This window comes from Gallus gallus, chromosome 1 (genome assembly GCF_016699485.2).
Source record: "Gallus gallus isolate bGalGal1 chromosome 1, bGalGal1.mat.broiler.GRCg7b, whole genome shotgun sequence".
Taxonomy (NCBI): Eukaryota; Metazoa; Chordata; class Aves; order Galliformes; family Phasianidae; genus Gallus; species Gallus gallus.
In genome coordinates this window covers 98324715-98345886 of record NC_052532.1, presented here as the reverse complement: position 1 = coordinate 98345886, position 21172 = coordinate 98324715, and the positions used below count along the sequence as shown (strand labels likewise).

The window sequence follows — 21172 nt, the reverse complement described above, 5'->3', positions numbered from 1 at the left end:
GAGCACTCATCATGGGTAATGGATCAACACAAAAAGTATTCTGCAAATAACTGTTAGTTATCTGCTTGTTGAAAATGAATAGGAGGTAAAATAAGTCAGGGGGTTTTATGCATTTTGTAAATACAAGGTTGCCCTCATTTGTTAAAGAATATTGAGTAGACACTTGCAGACCTTAGCAAAGACTTTGACAGTGTCTCCCACACTGTTCTCCTGAGGAATCTGGCAGCCCATGACTTGGATGAGTACAGTCTGTGCTAGGTAAAAAACTGGCTGGTTGGCCAGGCCCAGAGAGTACTGCTGAAGGGAGTTAAATCCACTGGTCATGAGTGGTGTTCCCCAGGGGTCAGTACTGGAGCTTGTCCTGTTTGATACCTTTATTGATGATCTAGATGAGGAGATGGAGTGCACCCTCAGTAAGTTTGCAGATGACACCAAGTTGGGGGCAAGCGTTCAACTACCTGAGGGTAGGAAGGCCCTCCACACGGATCTGGACAGGCTGGATCAACGGGCTGAAGCCAATGGGATGAAGTTCAACAAGACCAAGTACTGGGTCCTGCACTTGGATCACAACAACCCTATTCAATGCTACAGGGCTGGGGCAGAGTAGCTGGAAAGCTGTGCATAGGAGAAGGATCTGGAGGTGTTAGTGAATGCTCATCTGAACATGAGCTGCTTGTGTGCTCAGGTGGCCAAGAAGGCCAATTGTATCTTGGCTTGAAATGGAAATAGTGTAGCCAGGAAGAGCAGGGAGGTGATCATTCCCCTGTATTTTGCCCTGATGAGGCCTTGAGTACTGTGTTCAGTTTTGAGCACCTCACGATAAACAGAAGACATAGAGGCCCTGGAGTGTATCCATAGAAGGGCAATGAAGCTGGTGAGGAGTCTGGAGCACAAGTCTTACGAAGAGCAGCTGAGGCAGCTGGGATTGTTCAGTCTGGAGAAGAGGAGGCTCAGGGGAGACCTTACTGCTCTCTACAGCTCCCTGAAAGGAGGTTGTGGTGAGGTGAGGGTCAGCCTCTTCTCCCACATACTTAGTGATAGAACTAGAGGGAATGGCTTCAAGTTGTTCCAGGCGAGGTTCAGATTGGATATTAAGAAAAAATTCTCTGAAAGCGTGGCTGGACACTGGAACGGGCTGCACAGAGGGGTGGTAGAATTACCATCCCTGAAGGTGTTCAAGAAACATGTAGATGTGGTACTAAGGGACATTGTTTATTGTTTTATGGTTCTGTGATTCTATGATTCTGTGGATGTAAACACACAGCTCCTTTCCAAAGAAATGGGAGAACCAAGAGGAAGCCTACAGTTGACTCATTATTTTTGAATCTCGTAATTTCTACCAGCATAGCCTCTGGAGCACAGTAGTACTGCACAGCATCTACTTAGAACTCATGATGAAGTGGTAATTCAGTTTCTTTATGTGGAGGAAATAAGGAAACCTGGCTGCTTACCAGCTGATTATATTTAACACTCATACTTTATCTGACAATAGCATCATTGGTCTTCATTTTAAATGTATGTGGAAATGCACAGATAATAAATAGATGATGATTAGAGAAGTAGATGCACATTTTCATTTAGGATAGGTGTGCTGTAAGAGGAATAAAAGAAGGGGGAAGACAAAGGATAATTAGTTCCAGGCTTACTGAAATGTGTCTGGGTTAACTATTATTATATATATTATTCTAGGGGGGTTTATTTGTCCAGAAAACCAAATAAATCTGTGAGTCACACAACTCTGCTGGTGGGTTCTCACAGTGACAGATGAAACAGCACCAGTAGAATGGCTAGCACAGGTCTAGGAGCCTGCAGCCAAGACTGAATTTTAAGTATTTGAATCGTAGCTTCACTTTGATTACTTGTATAACAGGCTAGATTATATGTTGCCACTTACTGTGAATACACAGCTGATATCAAGCCTCCTGAAGAGGCAAAGGATGCCCAGAGATCTCAGCTATGCAGTTTTTTCATTGTGCAGGAATAGAAACCTCAATATATGAAAGTCTCGACTTGTAGGCATTTTTTAGTTTTTAGTGGTGTTTGAACAACTTGCATAGATGTAAAGCCCAACTGATTAGAAACCATGGATCGGTGAACAAAGGGAATTAAATAATTGTAGTGCAAGATTATTAGAGTTAGAAAGTGAAGGTTTCACATGCTTCCTTTTTGGTAAGACTGATTTGTCTACCCCTCTTACAGTGTGATTTTGGTGTTCTGGTGTGTTGCTGCAGCAGAAAATAGCTCTATTTATGCCAGATAAAATTAAAAACACTGATTTTACCTTCTAATTTGTTCTTTTTAGTGTCTGGATTTTTTTTTTTCTTTATAAAGTTCAGATTCTTTACAGAGACAGCTGTGGTAGTGAGTATCATTAAGAACTCATGCTGAGTGTTTTTTTTTTTTGTATTATCCATCCTGGCCAACAAAATTATAAGGTATTGCACCTTATTTTAATTATTATAATAGACGATTCCTCACAGTTGCTAATTTAGCCATTAGTCTAGTACAGGAACCTGATGGGTAATGCCATTTATAGTAGTATCAACTTGTCCCTTACAGATGGCTAGATCAGTGAATTAGTAGAGGTCTAAAATGTTAACTTTTTATAAGAGTCATCTATAATTACTTAGAAACATATAATAATGTTTGCAATCTTTTGTTTAAGGGTCTTAATGGTTTAGTATCTAGAATGTCTGTAGCTGTGCTTTGGCATCCCACCTGGAGTCTATATTGAAGGTTATTAGTTGTAAAGCTCTAGCATAACAGAACGGAAATCTTAGGCTTAATTATCTCTGCTTCTTTAGCAGGATATTTGAACTGAATATTTTACACCCAACTTGAATAACTTTAACTCAGTACTGCAGTGCCTTCAGTATAGATATATAGAGATAGCTGGTACACCTGGAGACTGAAGGATTAATCCACCATGATATGAAATGAGAGGAACTGAATGCTGGAGATCTGCCTTTTGGAGAATGAAGAAAGGAATGAAGGAAGACAAGCCATCTGGGTCATGCACTCAGGCATGTTTACAGAATCTACACCTGTATGACTTCTGGTTTCAGTCTCCAGCTCACTTTTGAGTAAAGCCTGCTTCTGCTTTTCACATTTTACTTTAGTGGACTAGTGCCTAGCTCACATGATTTCAAGCTTGATGTGATGAATTGCACCTGTCCAAATGGTGAATCAAGAACAACTGAAACAAGATTTGGCCCAATGCCTTAGAAAGTTACTAGATGAACATTTATCTCTCTTTATAAGATATTTCCTTGTACAGCTCCGCATTTTTGCCTTGCTCAAGTATTTCTTGCCATATATGTGTATGCTTGTAAGAATGGATACAGGCTGCTTTTTATCTTTGTTTTTCTATCTGCAACTATCCTCTTTTCAGTGTGTCTGCTCATACAAGCAAAATGCAAACTGAATAGCTCAGTTTGAGATCCATGCTTTCTTAGCTGTGCTTACCTTAAGGATCTGTGGTATAAAATCAATAAACTTCATCCTAAGTGCTTACAAGTATATATATATGCACAACCCCTTCAAAAACCAAATCAAAAAACAAACACACACACACACACACAAAACAAACAAAGAAAACCCTCAACCCCAAATCCAGAGATTAAGCTAGTCTGAATGAAAAGCACATCCCCCTGAGTTACTTGGGGTTTGATTCCATAGTGTATCTTGTCATCTTACTAGCTTTCTAGTCTTCTTAGTGTTTTCCAGATAGCTGTTGCTATAATAGATGTTTAAAAAAAAGAGTAATTCTCCATAACTGGGTCATAGTGCTTTTCATCAGTACAGAATCACAGAATTCTAGAGGTTGGAAGGGACCTCAGGGGATCATTAAGTCCAATTCCCCCACTAAAGCAGGTTCACCACAGTAGATCACAATTCTTTCATAGTACTCTGCATATGAGGTTTTTGATATTATTTCATTTTTTTCACCTGGAGAAGCTGAGGAACAGAAATGACCAAAGTTTGCTCCCTTGAGGAGATGAGAGAGTGAGCCGTAAACCAAATGCAAGCCCATCTGTGGTAAGCCAAGACTCATACACATTCGTAATCATGTTAGGGGAGTGTCACTTGGTGGTAGCAAAATCTGTTAGTATTCCTAAAATTGTAACTGCAAAGAAGGCCTGGGAAAAACCTCCAAGACTTTTGTATACATCACAGTAAACAGGCAAAGCACAAACTGAAGATCTTCTCGTTTTGGAGCTGTGAATCTTCCCTGTCTTCTTGTGTTTGCCTTCAGTTCCTTTGTGTGAGTCTTGTTTGGGTGTTGTTCAGAATAGAAAATAAGTCATGTTAAAGTGCAATTATCTTGCTAAAACTGGGGGCTTTGAATTCACTGCAGTGCAGAATCAAACAGCAAAATGACTGGAACATGATGTATGAGCAATAAAAGAGATACTTGACATTTACAAATACGGATTTCTACAATAAGAAAAAGGAAATTGAGATCTTGGTCACAAAATGAGCGTATCTCAGGGTATCTCTCATTTTGAGGGAAGTTCTGCTTGTCTCTTTGGTATCAGCTATTGCTTATTCTTGTAACCAAATAGCACTGTGTTCACATAAAAGCTGTGGGAAATTAACTGGGAGGGAACATTATTCCAAGTGCAATATAATTCTATGTGTTTCATAATCTGAAACAATTTGAGACTCACAGTCTATATGTCTTTATTTCTTTCTCAGACTATAGTTCTACTCCATAACAGAGAAATACCTAGGAATTCCTTTGTGTAGTGGTATTTTGTCCATTTATACAGTGATATTTTTGTTGATTTAATCACATAGGTTGCTGTTTTTATTTCCAATTTCTTATCTTTCATCTGCTTTCCCACATATACTATAATGACTTTCATTATAACCCCTAAGTCAGCTTTGAATACGTTCAGCTTTTTAATTTTTCAAATTTGACATATTATCTAATAGCAAATTTGTTTTAGTCCTAATCTGCATAATGAAGCAGTCAACACAATAACAGGTTTGGTAATTCTTCAGTAGCGTACAGCCCCAAATGGAGTACTTTTTTAATAATTTGTTAATGTCATGTGGGTTTCTTTTTAAGGTATATAAGTAAGATGCTTCCATTCAAAATGCAGTCAACAATAGCTGCTGTATTCTATAAACTAGTTTATCTGCATAGAAATGTAGTATTGATCAAGGATTGTTGTGTCTTTGGAAAATATGAGCAAGATGAGAAGATTTGCTTTGGAGTTGGATACATGTTCCAGTGGCCTTAAGCATAAGTAATTTTATTTCCGTTACATTAAAAACTAAATGGAAACAAGGGCCTGTAAGAGAACATATCCTCGGTCCATCATAATCATTCAGACCATGCTTTTGTTCTGTGGGTAAACATTGTTCATTAATTCAGAAAACTGCCTGTACTGTCCTGAGAAAGCCTGTCTCATTTGATAATGGGCTCTGAATCCAGTGGATTATTGCAGGGATTTTATCTTGCAGTAATCTCCAGGGAGAAATGTACAAACAGCTGGGAGAGCAAGCAGGAGCTGCATTGTGCAGTGGGAGTTCTTTGGAGCAGAATTTTGGGGTGCTGGAGTGGATCTCAGTAGCAACATGAATCTTTTCTGTTTCTCTCTGGTAAGTGTACCAGCACACATTCTTCTTTACTGGGTTGCTGAATCGTTAGTCTGAACTCGTGGGTGTGTATGGAAGGAAAAAAATCAAGGTTTTACATCACCAGTTGTGCAAGGATTGTGTAATGACAGTGAGACCCTCTAGTATAGAGGGAAGACTTTATGTATGAGAAACTATAGGTAACAAATCATGATTTGGTGAAAATAAGATGAAGGAAAAAAAATTATTGTATATATGCTGTGTGCTGTGACTATTACAAAAATCTGCAGATTTAAACACGAAGCATTTGACCCAGCACAGGGAAACATCTCATACGTGTCTTAAAATTGCTGAATATATGTATGCTATAATTTGCTTTACGCTATTTTGTTTGAGAGAGTGGTGTTTGATTTCCTTTTATAGTAGTCTGGGAAAACTGCTGGAACTTTTCAAGACTTACTTTTGTAGTAGCCAAGCGTGAATGCATAGCCATCTGGGCTGATCCAGTCATATGATGTTATGTACTCCAGGACAGAAGAGTTGATCTAAGAATCTGAGACCCTCTCCAGATTTTCTTTGTTTTGTTCTTTCTTCCTTTCTTTTTATCCCCCCTTTTTTTAAAAAAAAAAAAAAGAATTTCCTTCTTTCTTACTCGGAGGCAATTGGTCACAATGTACAGGTAAATGAGGATAGGAAATCCACAGAAACTGTTTCTGTTTTCAGAGCTTAACCATCTGCCAGTACCAATGCTCAGTATTAGTAGCGGTAATTAGGTGAGTAAATTTGCTGCATTTATACAGCAAAGGAGATCTGTTTGCCTCCCCCCAACCCCCCCCTTTCTTTTTTCATCTGTTGTGCAGATGTTTAGTGTATCTTCCCTATGTGTTTAAAAAGAAAAATAAAGATCAGTATGAAAACCACACTGGTACAAATTCAAATAAGGGAACCGCTTTGTTGCTGGTTGCTAATGCTGTCTTAGCACAGAGTATGGGTGCTCTCCAGATCGTAAGGATTAAAAGCCGTTTTGGAGTACTTAAAGTGCAGTGATATACTGAGATTCTGTGACAAGTGTCCCCTCATAAAAAATAATTCCATGCGAATTCAGGGACACTTTTGATCACAGTTTAATGTGAGTGCCTGTGAATTTGTTCAGAGTTAGCGATGGCTTTGTGGTACAGTCTATAACAGCTTGAAAACACTAATTTCTGCAGTTCTTTGGGGCAGAATTATTCTATTAAATTTTTATTGTTCCATCGGGGCAGCTTCTTGCTTTCTGCGTAGTTCACTTTTTAAGTATGTATTGCTCACTGTATCAGTTGAGAAATCAGCTTATAGACACAATGTGGGATAGACTGTGTGGGCAAGAGCAAGTCAGGTCACAGTTTCCCTGCTATATAGGGTGGGCAGCAACTAGTTTCTGTTTCAGACATGCTTACGGCAGTAATTATGGATGGTTCAGACAAGTGAAAGCTACTGCCATGATAGTTTCTGTAATGAAATAATTAGTTCTGTTTAAAGATTGCTGCTAAGAAGATAACCTCCTTTCTTTACAAGCTTTCCATGGGAGTCATTCTGTCCGCTGTGGTAATCTCTGGAGCAGCTGGCAAAACATCTCACAAGTTATCAAGATCTAAAGATAATTCAGAAGTCACTAGCATGGCTCTGTATTTCATAAAAATCAGAGCCCTGTGTACTCCTCCCTGTGCATTCAACACAGTAGAATTGCTTTCTGTAATCAGATTGTCTAGCTTAGAAATGAGCTAGTGACCCAAGTATGTACACTGGCTACTTTTACCATGTCAGTCTGTGGCTGTGAAAAGGCTGGTAGCACAGTGGTTGAGCTAGCAAAAAAGATGGGATATTTTTCTCTTCAAGAAAGGCAAGTCAAAAATAACACATAATGTCAAAATAACTAGGTTTCAAAACAACATTAAAAGACACTAGAGGAGCCAGCTGTTTTGCAGATGTAAATGGACACCGATCGATTGAAATCACTTCTGATTTATACCAAGTGAATACCTGGAGTAAGTACTGAAACTGAACCCACAGAAGAGATTCTTTGACTGCTGGCAAATGGAACAGAAAGAGTTTTGCAAAAATAGTATTCTCATGAATTTTCCTCACATAGATTGAGAAGACTGCCTGCAATAAGTGTGTGCTTGTGTGTAAGTATGTGTGCACACATGAATACTTTTATTACTTACTTGGTAACATTCTTCCTGGAAACAGAAGAATATTCTCTTTGATGGGACGTTCTTTGAACATGAACGGGCACTTAGCACAGATTACAGGTTTATAGTTATTTCTCTGCTTTCAGAGCCACAAGAGAGACAGACTACAACTCTTAAAAAAAGTACATACGTCCAGGAGCGTGTCCAGATATTGAGACTCCTTGATACCCAATAACATAGGTCTTTGCTATCAAACTCTCCAAAACAAAGTGGCTGCATACAACCTGACTGTTGAGTGTCACCTCAATGGTGTTTCAAGAACTGTGTTCAGGAGTAGTTTGGATGCCTTCTAGTTGCCACAAGACAAGTGTGAGCAAGGGACTGCTCTGGCAAGAGGACACTAGTGCAGAGGATCACAGTGCAGTGCCTTGGATCATTCTCGTCCACAGTATAATTTGCTGAGAGGTACAGCCAGATATGTTTCTGGTTCAAAGAAAAACTGAATTTCAGGAAAGTTTCCATATCCAGAAAGTGGATATGTGAGGAAAAAACAAACAAACAAACAAAAAAACCCTTCTTATAAAAGGTGATATTTAAAGGATAATTACAACCTCCTTTGGTAGTGAACAGTATTAGTAGCAATGGAAGCGATGAAGACAGGGAAGAATTTCCAATCCTGAAGTGCTGCCAAGATCATATATGTCAGAAATCTACGAGAGAAGGGAGCTAGGGAGAGTAAACAACACTCCTAATTACATGGACTCGGATCATATATTCAAGTTGAGCACCAACTTGGTGTAAGCTAAATAGGTTCCCTTACATTTGTCTATTTCTCTTCCATACAGTAGCGTTCTAGCTACCGGTTTTGCTAGTGAAACATAAAGTTAAGTACTGAATGAAAGTCTAACAGTCTTAGTGATTTTCAGTAGCACAGAACTAGTTATGTGTTTTATTTTGATAGCTGGTTGAAAGATGTGCTGACAACTCAATATAAAATGTATTACGTTTAATGTTATAAACTAAAACAGCTGTTATTCTCACCACCTTATGATCCATGTAGTCTCTGCACACAGTGATAGTCATAACATGCAAAGTAAAGAACTGCAGACAATTATTTTCCTCTAGCTCTGAATTAGGATCTTTTCTGCCATAAAGGAAAAGTAGCAGGCACTACAGAATTAAGCTCTTTTTTTTTCCCTGTTATCTCTCGCATTGCCTTGTGCTGTTAAATGTGCTCAGAACTACTAAAGAGTTGAATAAATTCTAAGTCTGCACCAGCTCAAATCTGTAAATAATTTTCTCTCATTGATTGATCCTGGCGGCAAGGGGCAGGCCTACAGGCCCCTTCTTGGAGGCCCTTGCTACCTCTGCCCAGCTCCTCACCATCTAGCTCTCCCTCACTCAAATTCTCTCCCACATGAACTTGTTCAGTCCCACGTACAACAATGCACTTTTGTGCACTCATTCCGTTTCCCACAACCTCACTCCTTTTCTTGCACTCTTAAGCATCTCCTCACATCCACACACCCTTTCTGACAGCTCTCATTCTTGTGACCTCACCCCCTTTCCTGTGACCTTGCATCTTTTCTTGCAACCTTTCTTTCTCTTTTTCCCACACAGAATCATAGAATCACATGCCTTTTTTTTTTCCCTTGTTGCTTTCCTTTCTCTCTTTTTGTTCTCCTTATCCCTTGTTCTTTCTCACTCATTCTCATTCTCTTTATTTTTCCCCCATTCACTTTCTCTTGATTTTGACATCCTCTTTGCCGAGCCCATTCCTTTCCTCATGGCCCATGCTCCCTTTCTTATGCTGTTTATCACTCTCTCACTTCCTTTTCCTGCAACCTTGTGCTTGTTCTTTTTCATGCCCTTGTGCTTGCTTTCTTACTCATGTCATCTCTTCCCTTTGTCTCACTCTTTCCTGCACACTCTTTCTTGTGTGCTTTTCCCACATGCTTTCTCTTGCAAACATACACTCTTCTCGCATGTTGTTGTTATCTTGCTCTCTCTTGGCCACACTTGTGCGTCTTTACTCACTCTCTTTCTTGAGTGCTCCCCCTTATTGCAGCTTTGCTCCTTTCCATGTCCCTTCTCTTTTTTTTTGCACCCTCATTCTTTCTCATGCTGTCACTCTCCCTCTCATGTACTTGCTGTTTTTCACACGCATACTCTCAATCTCACACACTCATGTTCTCATGGGATTACACCTTTTCTTGCACCACTGTGCTCACCCTTTCTCATGCAAGCTTTCTCTCTCATCCCATTTCTTCTTCTTGCTTTTTCTCAAGTACTTCCCAGTCACTGCTCATTTCTTTCACTCTTTCTCTGCTTTTCTCTCCCTTGCTCTTTCTCTCTTCTGCTTCCTCTTCTCACCCTCTCATAGAATCATGGAACGGCTTGGGTTGGAAGTGACCCCAAGGATCATCAAGTTCCAACCCCCCTGCCACAGGCAGGGCCACCAACCTCCAGATGTCTCCTGCGTGCTTTCTTTCTTGAGCATTAACTTTCCCTTGCATTATTCCTTATGTACACTTGTTCTTGCTGGTATGCTCCACCCACACACTTTCTTTCTCATGTCCTCACTTCTTCACGACCTTCACATTTTTCAATCCCACATCTCACATGGAGATGATCTGAAGATGGTGTCTCTATGTAGGACAGAATGAAATAAGGATGTGCCTTACAAGAAGAATTAATTGGATATTCATACTGTACAGATTAACTCATGCAATTAAGGAATAAAGGAGGTACAGATTTTTTAAAAAACACAAAAATCAATAGGAAACAAAACAACAACAACAACAAACAAACAAACAAACAAAAAACAACCCCAAAGCTTGGCTGAAGATGCCATGACTTAAATATGTATCCAAACTGGCATACTTTTTTTGTATGGTGGAATTTCTTTCTGAAGTTATGTGTAAGTCTCTAATTTAAAGAAAATAGTACATGTGTTATCTAAAAGACATTATTTGGGAATATTTAAGTAACTTTTAATGATCTGGAGGTTATGTATTGTGTATATATAAGGTTAGTGCTTTACACTTTTGGTTGTTCTGTGCAGATGATTGGAAGCCCTTGTTGTATGTTTCCTTCATATTAGATTGAAATGCAAATGTCTAATATATTTTGGAAACAGCACTTTCATTGAGGATGCATGCCAGCATATTTGAGAATTATAGCTAATGCCATTCTCACTGACCAGAAGTCAGTGGTATTTTTAGTGAGTATAATGGTGCAGGTAAAAGGAATGAAATATTTTTCTAGATGTTGATACATTTAAGACTTAAAACTACTGTGAAAACAAAGCAAGTTTCATTCAGTGCAGTTACCTTCTTATGCTGAGATTGCCTGAGAGAAAAAACATGCCCTTTTCTGATGAAACCATCAGAACTCTTTTTCCCCCTCCATTTCTGTTTATTCACACTATCAGCAGATCTATAAAAGTGCCTGTATTGGATGATGCTAAAACGTTTTGTCTGCTTCCAACAGCTGCCTCATTTACTGTATTTTCACATATCTAATAACAACATTGTAATAAATTCATTCTTAAAAGCTGTGCTAAAATAATTTTAATGACCTGATTCACGTGTATGCTATTTTATAATTTGTATCCAAGTTGAAAATATAAGAAGGATGTAAACTATTGTAGTGTCCAAAGGAGGGTTAAGAAATCTGTCTTCTTGTATCACCTCTGCATTTCACTTCTCTTCCACTCAAATCCTTTCTTGCCAAACATTTGGTCACCAAGGCAGTGTTGATCCAGTGGTGAACTTGATGTGAGAAATGATCTGCTCTAAAACTAACCCCCAAAAAGCCTGGCCAGCTTTCAGCTTTTCTGCTCACTATGTGGATGTGCGAAATCCTGGCTTGGCACAAAGACAGATGAAGGGAACCAGGGCAGCAGTCAGGCTGTGGCAGTGCTGCCTTATGCTGTCTTTGGTTATTTCTTGCACTGTCTGCTTGGTACAATACATAGAGTTTAGGATGTTAAAGAAATGAGATTTCAAAATATAAGACAATTGCCAAATTTATATCCTTTATAACCTTTCTGTAACAGGAAAGGCCAAATATCTTTCCAGGTGTTCTGAGCAGTGTTCTCTGATTTTCCAGAGAAGGCCTCTCCAAAGCACTTGGTTTCTCAGACCCTTGGTAAATGTTAGCCCAGAAATCAAACCAAGAGTTATTACTGCCTGACAGTGTAGAGCAATATCTTCTGAGCAGTCATCCTACAAAGGTGGCATTCTCTTTCTGAGTCTTCAGTAATTAAAATGCTGCTGTTTAATTAGTCTCTACTTTCCCTCAGAAGTCATCATTAGGAAGAGCATTCTCAGTGCATGCAGCATGCAAACATCATCCAATCTTTTACTCTCTATGGCTAAGGGTCTAGAGCTTCACTGTTACAGAAAACTGTTACCTCGATGTTAGAGAACCATTGTTTCTACTTCTTTTTGAAGACAAATAGAAATGTGATCTGAGATTTCACCTGAATGAATGAATGAAAAGGACATGGCAACAGAAAAGGTTTATTATTCTAACATCCTACTTTCAGAAATACCTATGAATACTTCTATGAAGTTATAAACCTATAAATGGGTGCTGCTGTTCCTGCTCTGTGCAGTGGGTTCCATACTAGGGTGCCAGCCGCTCTCCTGCATCTACTCCATCAGAGCCACAGGTGCATGTTGGACAGTGTGGGGCTGCTTTGTGGGAGCTGCAGGTGCATGTTGGGTAATGTGAGACTGCCCAGGGCCCCCAGTTAGCTGATGTCATCTTGGCTGCTGCCAACATGGCCATGGCAAAGTATTGGCTGAGGTAATGCAGGGCAGCCCCAGGATCCTGCAGCTCTGATTCCGGTGGGGCCTGCCACACTGAGCCAGATGTAAAAGTGGGTGCCTTGAAGGGCAGAGCGTTGTAAGCTGGAGGAGCTGAAGTGGCACCCGAGATGGGACTGCCGTTCGGTGGCAGCGGGGAGCGGGCCAGAGGCTGGCACTCTTCTCTCCCTGGTGCAGCAACAGGGTCTGGCGGAGTTGGAGCACTGCCTGCTTGGGCTTGGGTAGGGGATTTCTTGGGTTGCTTGGGTGGTGGAGGCCCCATGGATGGCACTGCCTGTGTGCCTGCTTCTGGATCTGCTGTCAGCAGGCTCTTCTCTGGCCCAGCAGCCGTTCCCTCCATGGGCTGGACATCTGGGCTGCTCCTTGGGAGGCCCTCATTCAGCTCTTCCTGTGGGTTGGGGGCAGCCACAGCTCTTCTCTTTTGGGCAACTCCGCGCTTGCAGAGTTCCAGCAGCTCTGGGTGATCTTTCCTGAAGTATGGGTTGTAGTAGCAAAGTAACTGAAAATACAATGGAGAAGAGTTGTGATCAGTTTGGGACTGAAAGACAGCGAGGTACAGAAACTTTAATTGCTAAAGACAAACATGGGTATTAAAATGTCTGTCATTTTAAACTTAAGCTGACTAAAGCAAGATATATTGAAGTAATAGACTCATCATACCCTCATTTATTTATCTTTCCATTCCTTGGGTCAGACTCACTGGATAAGACCCAAATATATTTTTCCCACATTTCTAGTACTCAGCAATGCTACCTCTAAAATTCCTGCTAACAGCCAGAGGAAGACATTAGGATCAGAATGTTTACTGCCATCCTCATCTCCTCTGTTACTGAGGCTTATTTTATTGGACTCTCCATCTCTTCCACCAGAATATTATGAGAGTTGGTTCATGTGTGGAGCAACTGATGTACCTTCCTGTGAGCTGCAAATGCCTCTTCCTCTGCCAGAAACTCGGGTAGTGAGGCAGATCTTTTGGAGTCATGCTGCATTTTTGTGAATCCATACGCATGAAGTTGACGAATAAAGCTCTTCATGCTTTCTGTCCCAAACACTCTCAAAGATCCTTTCTTTCCCAGTACTTCGATCTGAAACATTTCTTGGTCAATCACAACGCAGCTTCCATTGTGACCCCACCAAATGCTCTTAAGTTGGTGACTTTCGACCATTACCCAGAGTTTCTCAGGAAAAGTGAGGGCTGCAGAGATTACAGTGTCTGTGCATGTGCTCTCCTCATGAGAGACATGAGGTATGCATTTGATTTCCGCCTGATGAGGATAAGTTAGTGCATTCTTTTCATCCATTTTTGATGCCCAGGCTGTTCCTTTATCCTGACCCAGAAGATCAGGAGAGCCTGGGGACGCAGACGGACCCTCTGGATCAGAACCAGAAGTTCCTACTGCAGATAGCTCGCTTTCAGTGTCTACTGTCTCAGTAGACTGTGGTTTGTGCTCGCAGACAGTTCAGCAGGGAGCTACCCTTTGTCCTGCCAGCTGGCGAGTGAAATCCCACAGAACTGTCCAGGGGTTCTAGAGGGAGAGGCTCAAACGTCACCATGGTGCCCATGTGTCATCATGGTGACATCACTGTGCAGTGCCTATGGCCCGTCTGGTGTAGCAGCCAGAGCAGGCATTGCTGACCCGCCCTTGTTGCTGGTCCTGCACAGAGCCACGGGTATTTTCACTTAAGTCAAGGAGCAAATAAAACTGTACCTGAAGGGGATCATTCCTTATCCTGATCTTGCTTTCCCTTCCGTGTGGTCCCCTGAATCGCTCCCTTCTGGACCCCTTGGTGTCCCTTGGGTTCTCCAGATGGGGGTGGAAATCAGTTTCTGAGCAGCATTAACAGAAGAAAATAGCAATCTCTTCCCAATCTGTCACAATTTCTTGCACATGCTCTTTTATTTCAATTGCACAGCTTCTGTAAGGGAGTAGCTGTGTGCGCAGGCAATGCTCTGCCATGTCAGCAGTCTCCCAGAAGCTGCTCTGTAGGTCCAACCAGAAAAAGACACAAAGTACATGTTGCTCTTTGAATAAACAGGAGATGTACAACTCCTCTGTTCTTTTATTTGGTTCCTGTGTTTTTATTTGATATTTTAGAAATTTAGAAAGCAGTCCCACAGAGTCAGTGATGTTCTTGAAGCCATCTGAATCACAGTCCTCACTACAGGATCAAGTGCTTTATCTTTTATTCATCCTGTAAGAAAGCTGAAAAAGCATGGGATAGATGAGTGGATGGTGAGGTGGACTGATCTCAGAGTCATAGAATCACAGAATCATAGAATCGCTAAGGTTGGAAAAGACCCACAGGATCATCCAGTCCAACCATTTGCCCATCACCAATGGTTCTCGCTAAACCATGTCCCTCAAGACAACATCCAAACGCTCTTTGAACACCACCACGGTCGGTGACTCCACCACCTCTCTGGGCAGCCCATTCCAGTGCCTGACCACCCTTTCAGAGAAGTAGTATTTCCTAACATCCAGCCTGAACCTTCCCCGATGCAGCTTGAAGCCATTCCCTCTAGTCCTATCACTAGTCACACGAGAGAAGAGGCTGACCCCCAGCTCACTACAACCTCCCTTCAGGTAGTTATAGAGAGCAATAAGGTCTTCCCTGAGCCTCCTCTTCTCTAGACTGAACAATCCCAGCTCCTTCAGCCGCTCCTCATAAGGCCTATGCTCCAGACCCCTCACCAGCTTTGTTGCCCTCCTCTGGACACGCTCCAGGGCCTCGATGTCTTTCTTACAGTGAGGGGCCCAAAACTGGACACAGTACTCGAGGTGCGGCCTCACCAGTGCTGAGTACAGGGGGACAATTACTTCCCTGCTCCTGCTGGCCACGCTATTTCTGATACAAGCCAGGATGCCATTGGCCTTCTTGGCCACGTGGGCACACTGCTGGCTCATGTTCAGTCTAGCGTCAAGTGCAGAGTCTGGTTGGAGACCTGTAACTAGAGGTGTTCCCCACGGGTTGGTGCTGGTTCTGGTCTGGTTCTTGTTCTGTCTTCATCGATTACCTTGATGAGGGGATAGTGTCCACCCTCAGTAAGTACACTTACTGAGTGTACAACTTACACTTACAGATACAAAGCTGGGAGGAGTGGCTGACATGCCAGAAGGCTGTGCTGCCATTCAGCAAGACGCGGAGGGGCTGGAGGGCTGAGCAGTAAGAAACCAGATGAGGTTTACCAAAAGCAAGTGTAGAGTCTTGCACCTGGAAAGGAATAACCACAAGTATCAGTACAGGTTGAGGCACGACCTGCTGGAGAGGAGCTCTGCGGAGAAGGACCTGGGAGTCCTGGTGGATGACTGGTTGACAATGAGCCAGCAGTGTGCCCTGGTGACCAAGAAGGCCAATGGGATCCTGGGGTGTGTTAAAAGGAGCCTGGCCAGCAGATGAATCATTATGTATTAGCAGCCTAGCTTCAAATCTGCATCTATGTTTATCTCCTGTAGTAGATGAATAAGTGTTTTTATATAATAATATATCACATTAATTTCAATTGTGTTATTCTGCTATAAGTCACAGTGTGAAAAATTTGATTTATTCCTTAATTAATGCATTTAAACTTAATGATTAAAATTCACTGGGAAAATATTCAATGCAGATCAAAGTGACAGCACCTAAAATCTTGGATTACTAGTTAGTGTCTTGGTTTCTGCTTTCGTTTAAGTCTAGAATTGTGGAAGGGTGATGCATACATGAAGTATTTGTCTGCTTGAGTTGGGGGATAAATATGAAAATCTTGTGTTATTTTATAACGTTTGTATTCTTGTTGGCTTGAGGAAAATAATCCTTACATATATATTATCACATGAAGTTCAAATATTTGCATGCAAATTGAATTAATTTTTAATTCATTTCAAGCCATTCTCATGATTTTGGGGGCCTAAGGCATGGCTCAAATTCTGGGATCTGGGAGCATTGTTTCTGTGGGGTAGGGTTAGATTTTTGCATCAAATTAACACTTTCCCATAAGTAACGAGTATTAACAATAAATCACAGTGTATAATTTTCATAGATTTTTTCACATAGCATCCTCATATTTATTCCTGCCAATCTGTGGAATCTGTGTTTTGATATTGTGAACTCCAAAATTCTGATATTTACCATAAGCATTATATGTTTTTTTAGAGGAAATGAAGTTTTTTTGAAAGATAATGGAGGAAAATCAGTCTTTATATTTTACAAATCATGCAAAATGAATGATTTTGTTTTTAAAGTGGGTTTACAAGTGTTCATCTTTATAAGTCTGTTTCAATCTATTTTAGGAGGGTTCAATGGACAGCTTGTATGAGCCTGTCCCCGAACGTCAAGAACCCAAGGATACAACCAGTACTTCCAGCCAGCCCAGCACTCCAGTGAGCACACGAGCAAACTGTGGACTGCCTGATAGGTCTATGTCTTTGGTAAGTGAACTGTAATTGTAAAGTATGAAGTGTATTTTGGGAAAAAAAAAATAAAAATCATTACTGTGAATCCAGATTCATGTGTGTTCAGCTGGCTTGGCTGTTAGTTTGAAATGTTTAGGCTTTTTATAGCCAGCATTCGTATCTCATCCCTGTACCCAATCACCTGGTTTGTGTGTTTATATCTGTGCCTTTTGCTGTCCTTTTTATTAACAAAAGCACATTTTTAAACAGTGAGTTGTATGAATTTTGTAAATGGAAACCTCTGTGGGATAACCATTACATTTGATAAAAAATCACTAGGCAAACGTGAAGGAAATTGTCTTCTCTATTTTTTTCTTCCTCAGTAATAGGAATAATAGGAATAATATTGCATTTCATAATCTCATTTATTTCATTAAATAATTTCTTCTATTTCATTTAATAATCTTTTTTTTTCTGCTTAATGGTGCCTCCTTTATTTGTAATTACTGTCTCTAACTTTGCAAAATAGTGACGCATGATGCAGCCTCATGATGGAATAAAAAGAAACCAGAATATTCATTATTAAAGGAAGAGAGACTGTCCTACCTGCACAAATTATGCCAGGCTTGCATGCTGTGGCTTAGTTACCATGTACCTATATGTCTGCTGGACCTAAGGTGTTGCAGTATTGCATAGCAGATTTGTGAATGGGACTTGAGTGGAGAGAGCATCTGAGCAAGTGAGATAGGAAAATGGCTGGGGAATTGTTGCATGCATTTGTTTAATCCTGAAGGAACAGAAATAACTTATTCTTCCCAGATCCATCTTACTCTGTGCATGCACTCTTCTGGATAATCATCTTGATGCTTTGTGCAATGGTTTGGTTTTGAGAGCATAGTAGCACAGAGATCTCAAGAGGCCTCATCACATCAGCACAGATCTGTGAGGCTGGGCTCTGGGATGTGCCTGACTTATAGTTTTATTGCAGGAAGTGGGAGATGCTTTCTTGTGTGACAGGTTTCTCCCCATTATCTGGTTGTGACCTCATTACTAGAAAAATGAGCCACTTCTACACCATTTCACCTAAGTGTCTTTAATCATGATTGTGAAATATGGCTGTGACCTGATCCTAGTATGCTTGTAGTATTTCAGATATGTGGAGATCTAGCTATTTGGTTAGGGCTATGGTACGCAACAGTATTGAAACATGCTATTCTTCTAATGAATGTGTGACATTCAGCTCCTACATCTATTCAGAACGTTTCTCTTTCTGTATGACCTCAAGCCAACTGACCAACTAATGGCAACTATGCTATTTCTTTGTCCTATGCTTATCTGCTAGGAACTGGATTTAGACAAAGTAAACAGAAAATGAAGAACAGAATTGTTCTTTGGTTTGTGGCCAGGATGTGACACGGTACTTTGCAACAGATAACTACTGTGACTTGTTCTTTATCTTGCCAAGGTATGGGAGAGTCAGATCCATAACACTGTGCTCAGCACTAGGCTAATTACAATGTGTAAGACTAAAAATTAAAGTTACAATGACCTCAGGCTTTTTATTTCTTGCTTTTTTTCTTACTTTACTCCGTTTTCTGATTCAGCAGCTTTCCTTCAGACTCTTCATTATTTTAATATATAGTGAGGCTTCATAAATGCAATACAAGTAAACAACCTGTCCAATGCAGCTTTATTTTCATTGAGCCAGAGTAGAGAAGCAGATAAGTTGCTAGTGTAGAATTAGAAAATGGTAGATATTAATCTGAAAGAAATGAAGAAAGTTGTTCTCATATTACTCAGTGCCGTTTCTGTGATAACGCCTAGTCCATGAAGATACATACACAGCAGTGAATAGAAGAATCCAGCACTTTCGTTTCTGCTAACTCTTATCATATATTTCTGTTTTCCTAAAGGGGATATTTTAGTGACGGCACATTTATTCATCATAAATTTAAATTTCATCATCAATAAAAGCAAGGGTAAGTGGGAAGCAATCTGTTTGCTCACTAAATATTAACAAGAAGCCCCATAGGACTGTCTGTGAGCTTTATTTTTTATATTTTGAGAGAATATTCAGCTCAGCACTTAACTAAAAATAACAGCTCAGTGCTGTGTCACCGTGCTGGCTGTAGAATCAACGTGGTTATTTATAAAATACTCTCTAGAAATGGAAAACAAGATTAGTGATGACGTGTCAGTGGTAAGACCTATGGAAAAATGCTGCTAAGGCCAAAGGACTATGTGTAATCTTATCTGCTATTTCTAGCATGTGAGTTATTAGACCTACACCTTGGATGAAGCCGTTAAGCTTATTAACTGAGCCCATTTGTACTTCTCTCCCATTTTTAATTCCGTCACTTAGTTCCATGCTGCAGGGCGGCCCCCATAACATGATAAATTCAGAGCATTATTGGCTCCCTCAGGCCCTGATTCAGCCATCTATCATTATTCAGTAATGCATATACTTAAGTGCATTGCTAATGGGTACGGGCTTGAGTGTATGTTTAAATGATCGGCTGAGCCATGGCCATGTAGATTCCACAGAGCTGTTAAATTTCCTCAGGATGGAGCAGCTTGACATGACGCTCTCTTTCTTTCTTGGGAGATTTTTCCCCCTTCCTTTTCTCCATAGTACTTTGTACATCAACATAGAAGGCATTCAAGTTCTGCTCCCCTCCATTCAGAAGATGGAAGTTGGAGCTAGTGGAAAATTTTCCTCCTGCTGCAGCAAAGCAGTTATTTTCTTGTGGTTATCTCGCCTCTTGTGATTTGTCTCCGTCATGGTTGGGTTGTGATGGTCCACCAGAGACATGGAAAATACAGGGTGTTGTGGCAACTGGAGCTGTGCAGGACATAATTCAGAAAATACACTCTTTGAACACCTTTTTGAACAGTGATTATTTTTGCTTCTCGCCAAATACATGCCGACATGTTGATGAAGAATAATCTTTCATGTACTCTCTTTGTCTTATTTAGTATATGAAATGTTTTGCCTGAGGTGTTCCCAATCTGAGTCCCTCTAGTAATAGCTTGTGCCTGTTAGACACACTTGTTTATTGATTTTAATTCTCACAGGGGTATGTCTGTTAACTTTTGGGGTATGTCAGTTAACTTTCTCTGTTCCTCATCTTCAGTTCTCTTCTCAAACAGAGCGCAAAAACTAAATTTACAGAGCTCTTTCTGAATCTTGTGTTTAGCAATGTTGAAACAAGTCTTCCTCAGATACAGGTGGTAGCCAAAAGCGCATAATGAATCATATGGGTACAGTTTGTCTTTAACTGTGTTATTAACTGGGAAACTGAATTTCTTCATCTTCTACCTCATGGCCTGTTTTAAGCTTCACAGGAAAAATCTTCTATATTAAAAATATTTTCATACATTTCCTGTCAGATTGAAATCACAAATGTCCACATATTTTTCAACTGCTAACTGTGATATGATCAGCTACCCTGTATGTCAGAAAAATACTAAATAATCAGTCTTTCTAAGTTATTGTCATCAAAACCACAAGCAGTTATGTTACCTACTTTATAATTAGCATTTGATTCCACTGGGGAAAGAAGAGGGCTAGTTATCTGAAGTCATTATTTCTCTGCTTGTAAGTCTAACAAACAGAGGAGCTCTAACTTTTTCAGCTTACTTGTAAACACCAGAGGGACTCATTCCTTAATTCAGAGCTATTTGATGAAAGCAGGGAGGAAATAACTTTATTGCAATTTCATAATGCCGTTTCCACATACATTTAGTTTATTTTTAAGAAATAAATCATTCATATTTGGGATAGTGAAACTTTTCTAGTTTCCACAAAAAAGGTAATGACAAACTTCAGAGAATGCAGAGATGAGATTTTAGATGAAACTTACTTTACAATTTAAGGTAAAACATGTTTGCAAAACATCAGACAACTGATTCAGGCATCACAAGAAGAGGTGCATTCAATAAAAGAGCCATTTTTAAATGCCTGTCAAAACCCACCATCATATTCCTTGGTGACACTGCGTCCCATGATATCTAATGAATTCTTCAGTATTGCCTCAACATGTGAAGCAATGCTATACATGCATCTTTTACTGCATTTTAGGAAACCAGTGCAGAAACCAGACGCATTTGTTTGAAATGGTAGAGCAAATATTAAACCTACATGTTCCACACCAGGTATTTGGCATGTCAAGACTTGAATTAATAATGTTTCCAGGTATAAGACCAC

General features: G+C 40.3%; 2 protein-coding genes across 4 annotated transcripts in view; one reads left to right on the top strand and one right to left on the bottom strand.

Moving 5' to 3' along the window:
- The window catches only part of SAMSN1 (SAM domain, SH3 domain and nuclear localization signals 1), a 150215-nt gene that overhangs the window by 56443 nt on the left and 72600 nt on the right, over positions 1 to 21172 (top strand). Inside the window, exons 2-3 of one of the 3 annotated variants that reach the window (XM_046940198.1) lie at positions 5473 to 5610; positions 16864 to 17001. In XM_046940198.1, the coding sequence (XP_046796154.1) occupies positions 5587 to 5610; positions 16864 to 17001 (162 nt within the window). In that variant the 5' untranslated portion in view covers positions 5473 to 5586. Of the gene's footprint in view, positions 1 to 5472; positions 5611 to 16863; positions 17002 to 21172 lie in introns of those variants that run through there. The other 2 variants (XM_046940208.1, XM_046940204.1) reach the window with 2 other exon arrangements.
- On the bottom strand, positions 12302 to 14109 carry LOC121109038 (heat shock transcription factor, X-linked-like). The gene is made up of 2 exons (XM_040704715.2): positions 13504 to 14109; positions 12302 to 13091 (listed from the first exon to the last, which is right to left on the bottom strand). Exons 1-2 carry the CDS (start codon positions 13891 to 13893, stop codon positions 12390 to 12392), a joined length of 1092 nt encoding a protein of 363 aa, XP_040560649.1. The 5' UTR covers positions 13894 to 14109; the 3' UTR covers positions 12302 to 12389.

Excerpts from the sequence above, each read along its gene's own strand:
- LOC121109038 (XM_040704715.2), bottom strand. The coding sequence starts at position 13,893 with ATGGATGAAAAGAATGCACTAACTTATCCTCATCAGGCGGAAATCAAA. Across the intron at positions 13,092-13,503 it reads CATTTGCAGCTCACAGGAAG|TTACTTTGCTACTACAACCC; the intron begins GTACATCAGTTG and ends TTGTATTTTCAG.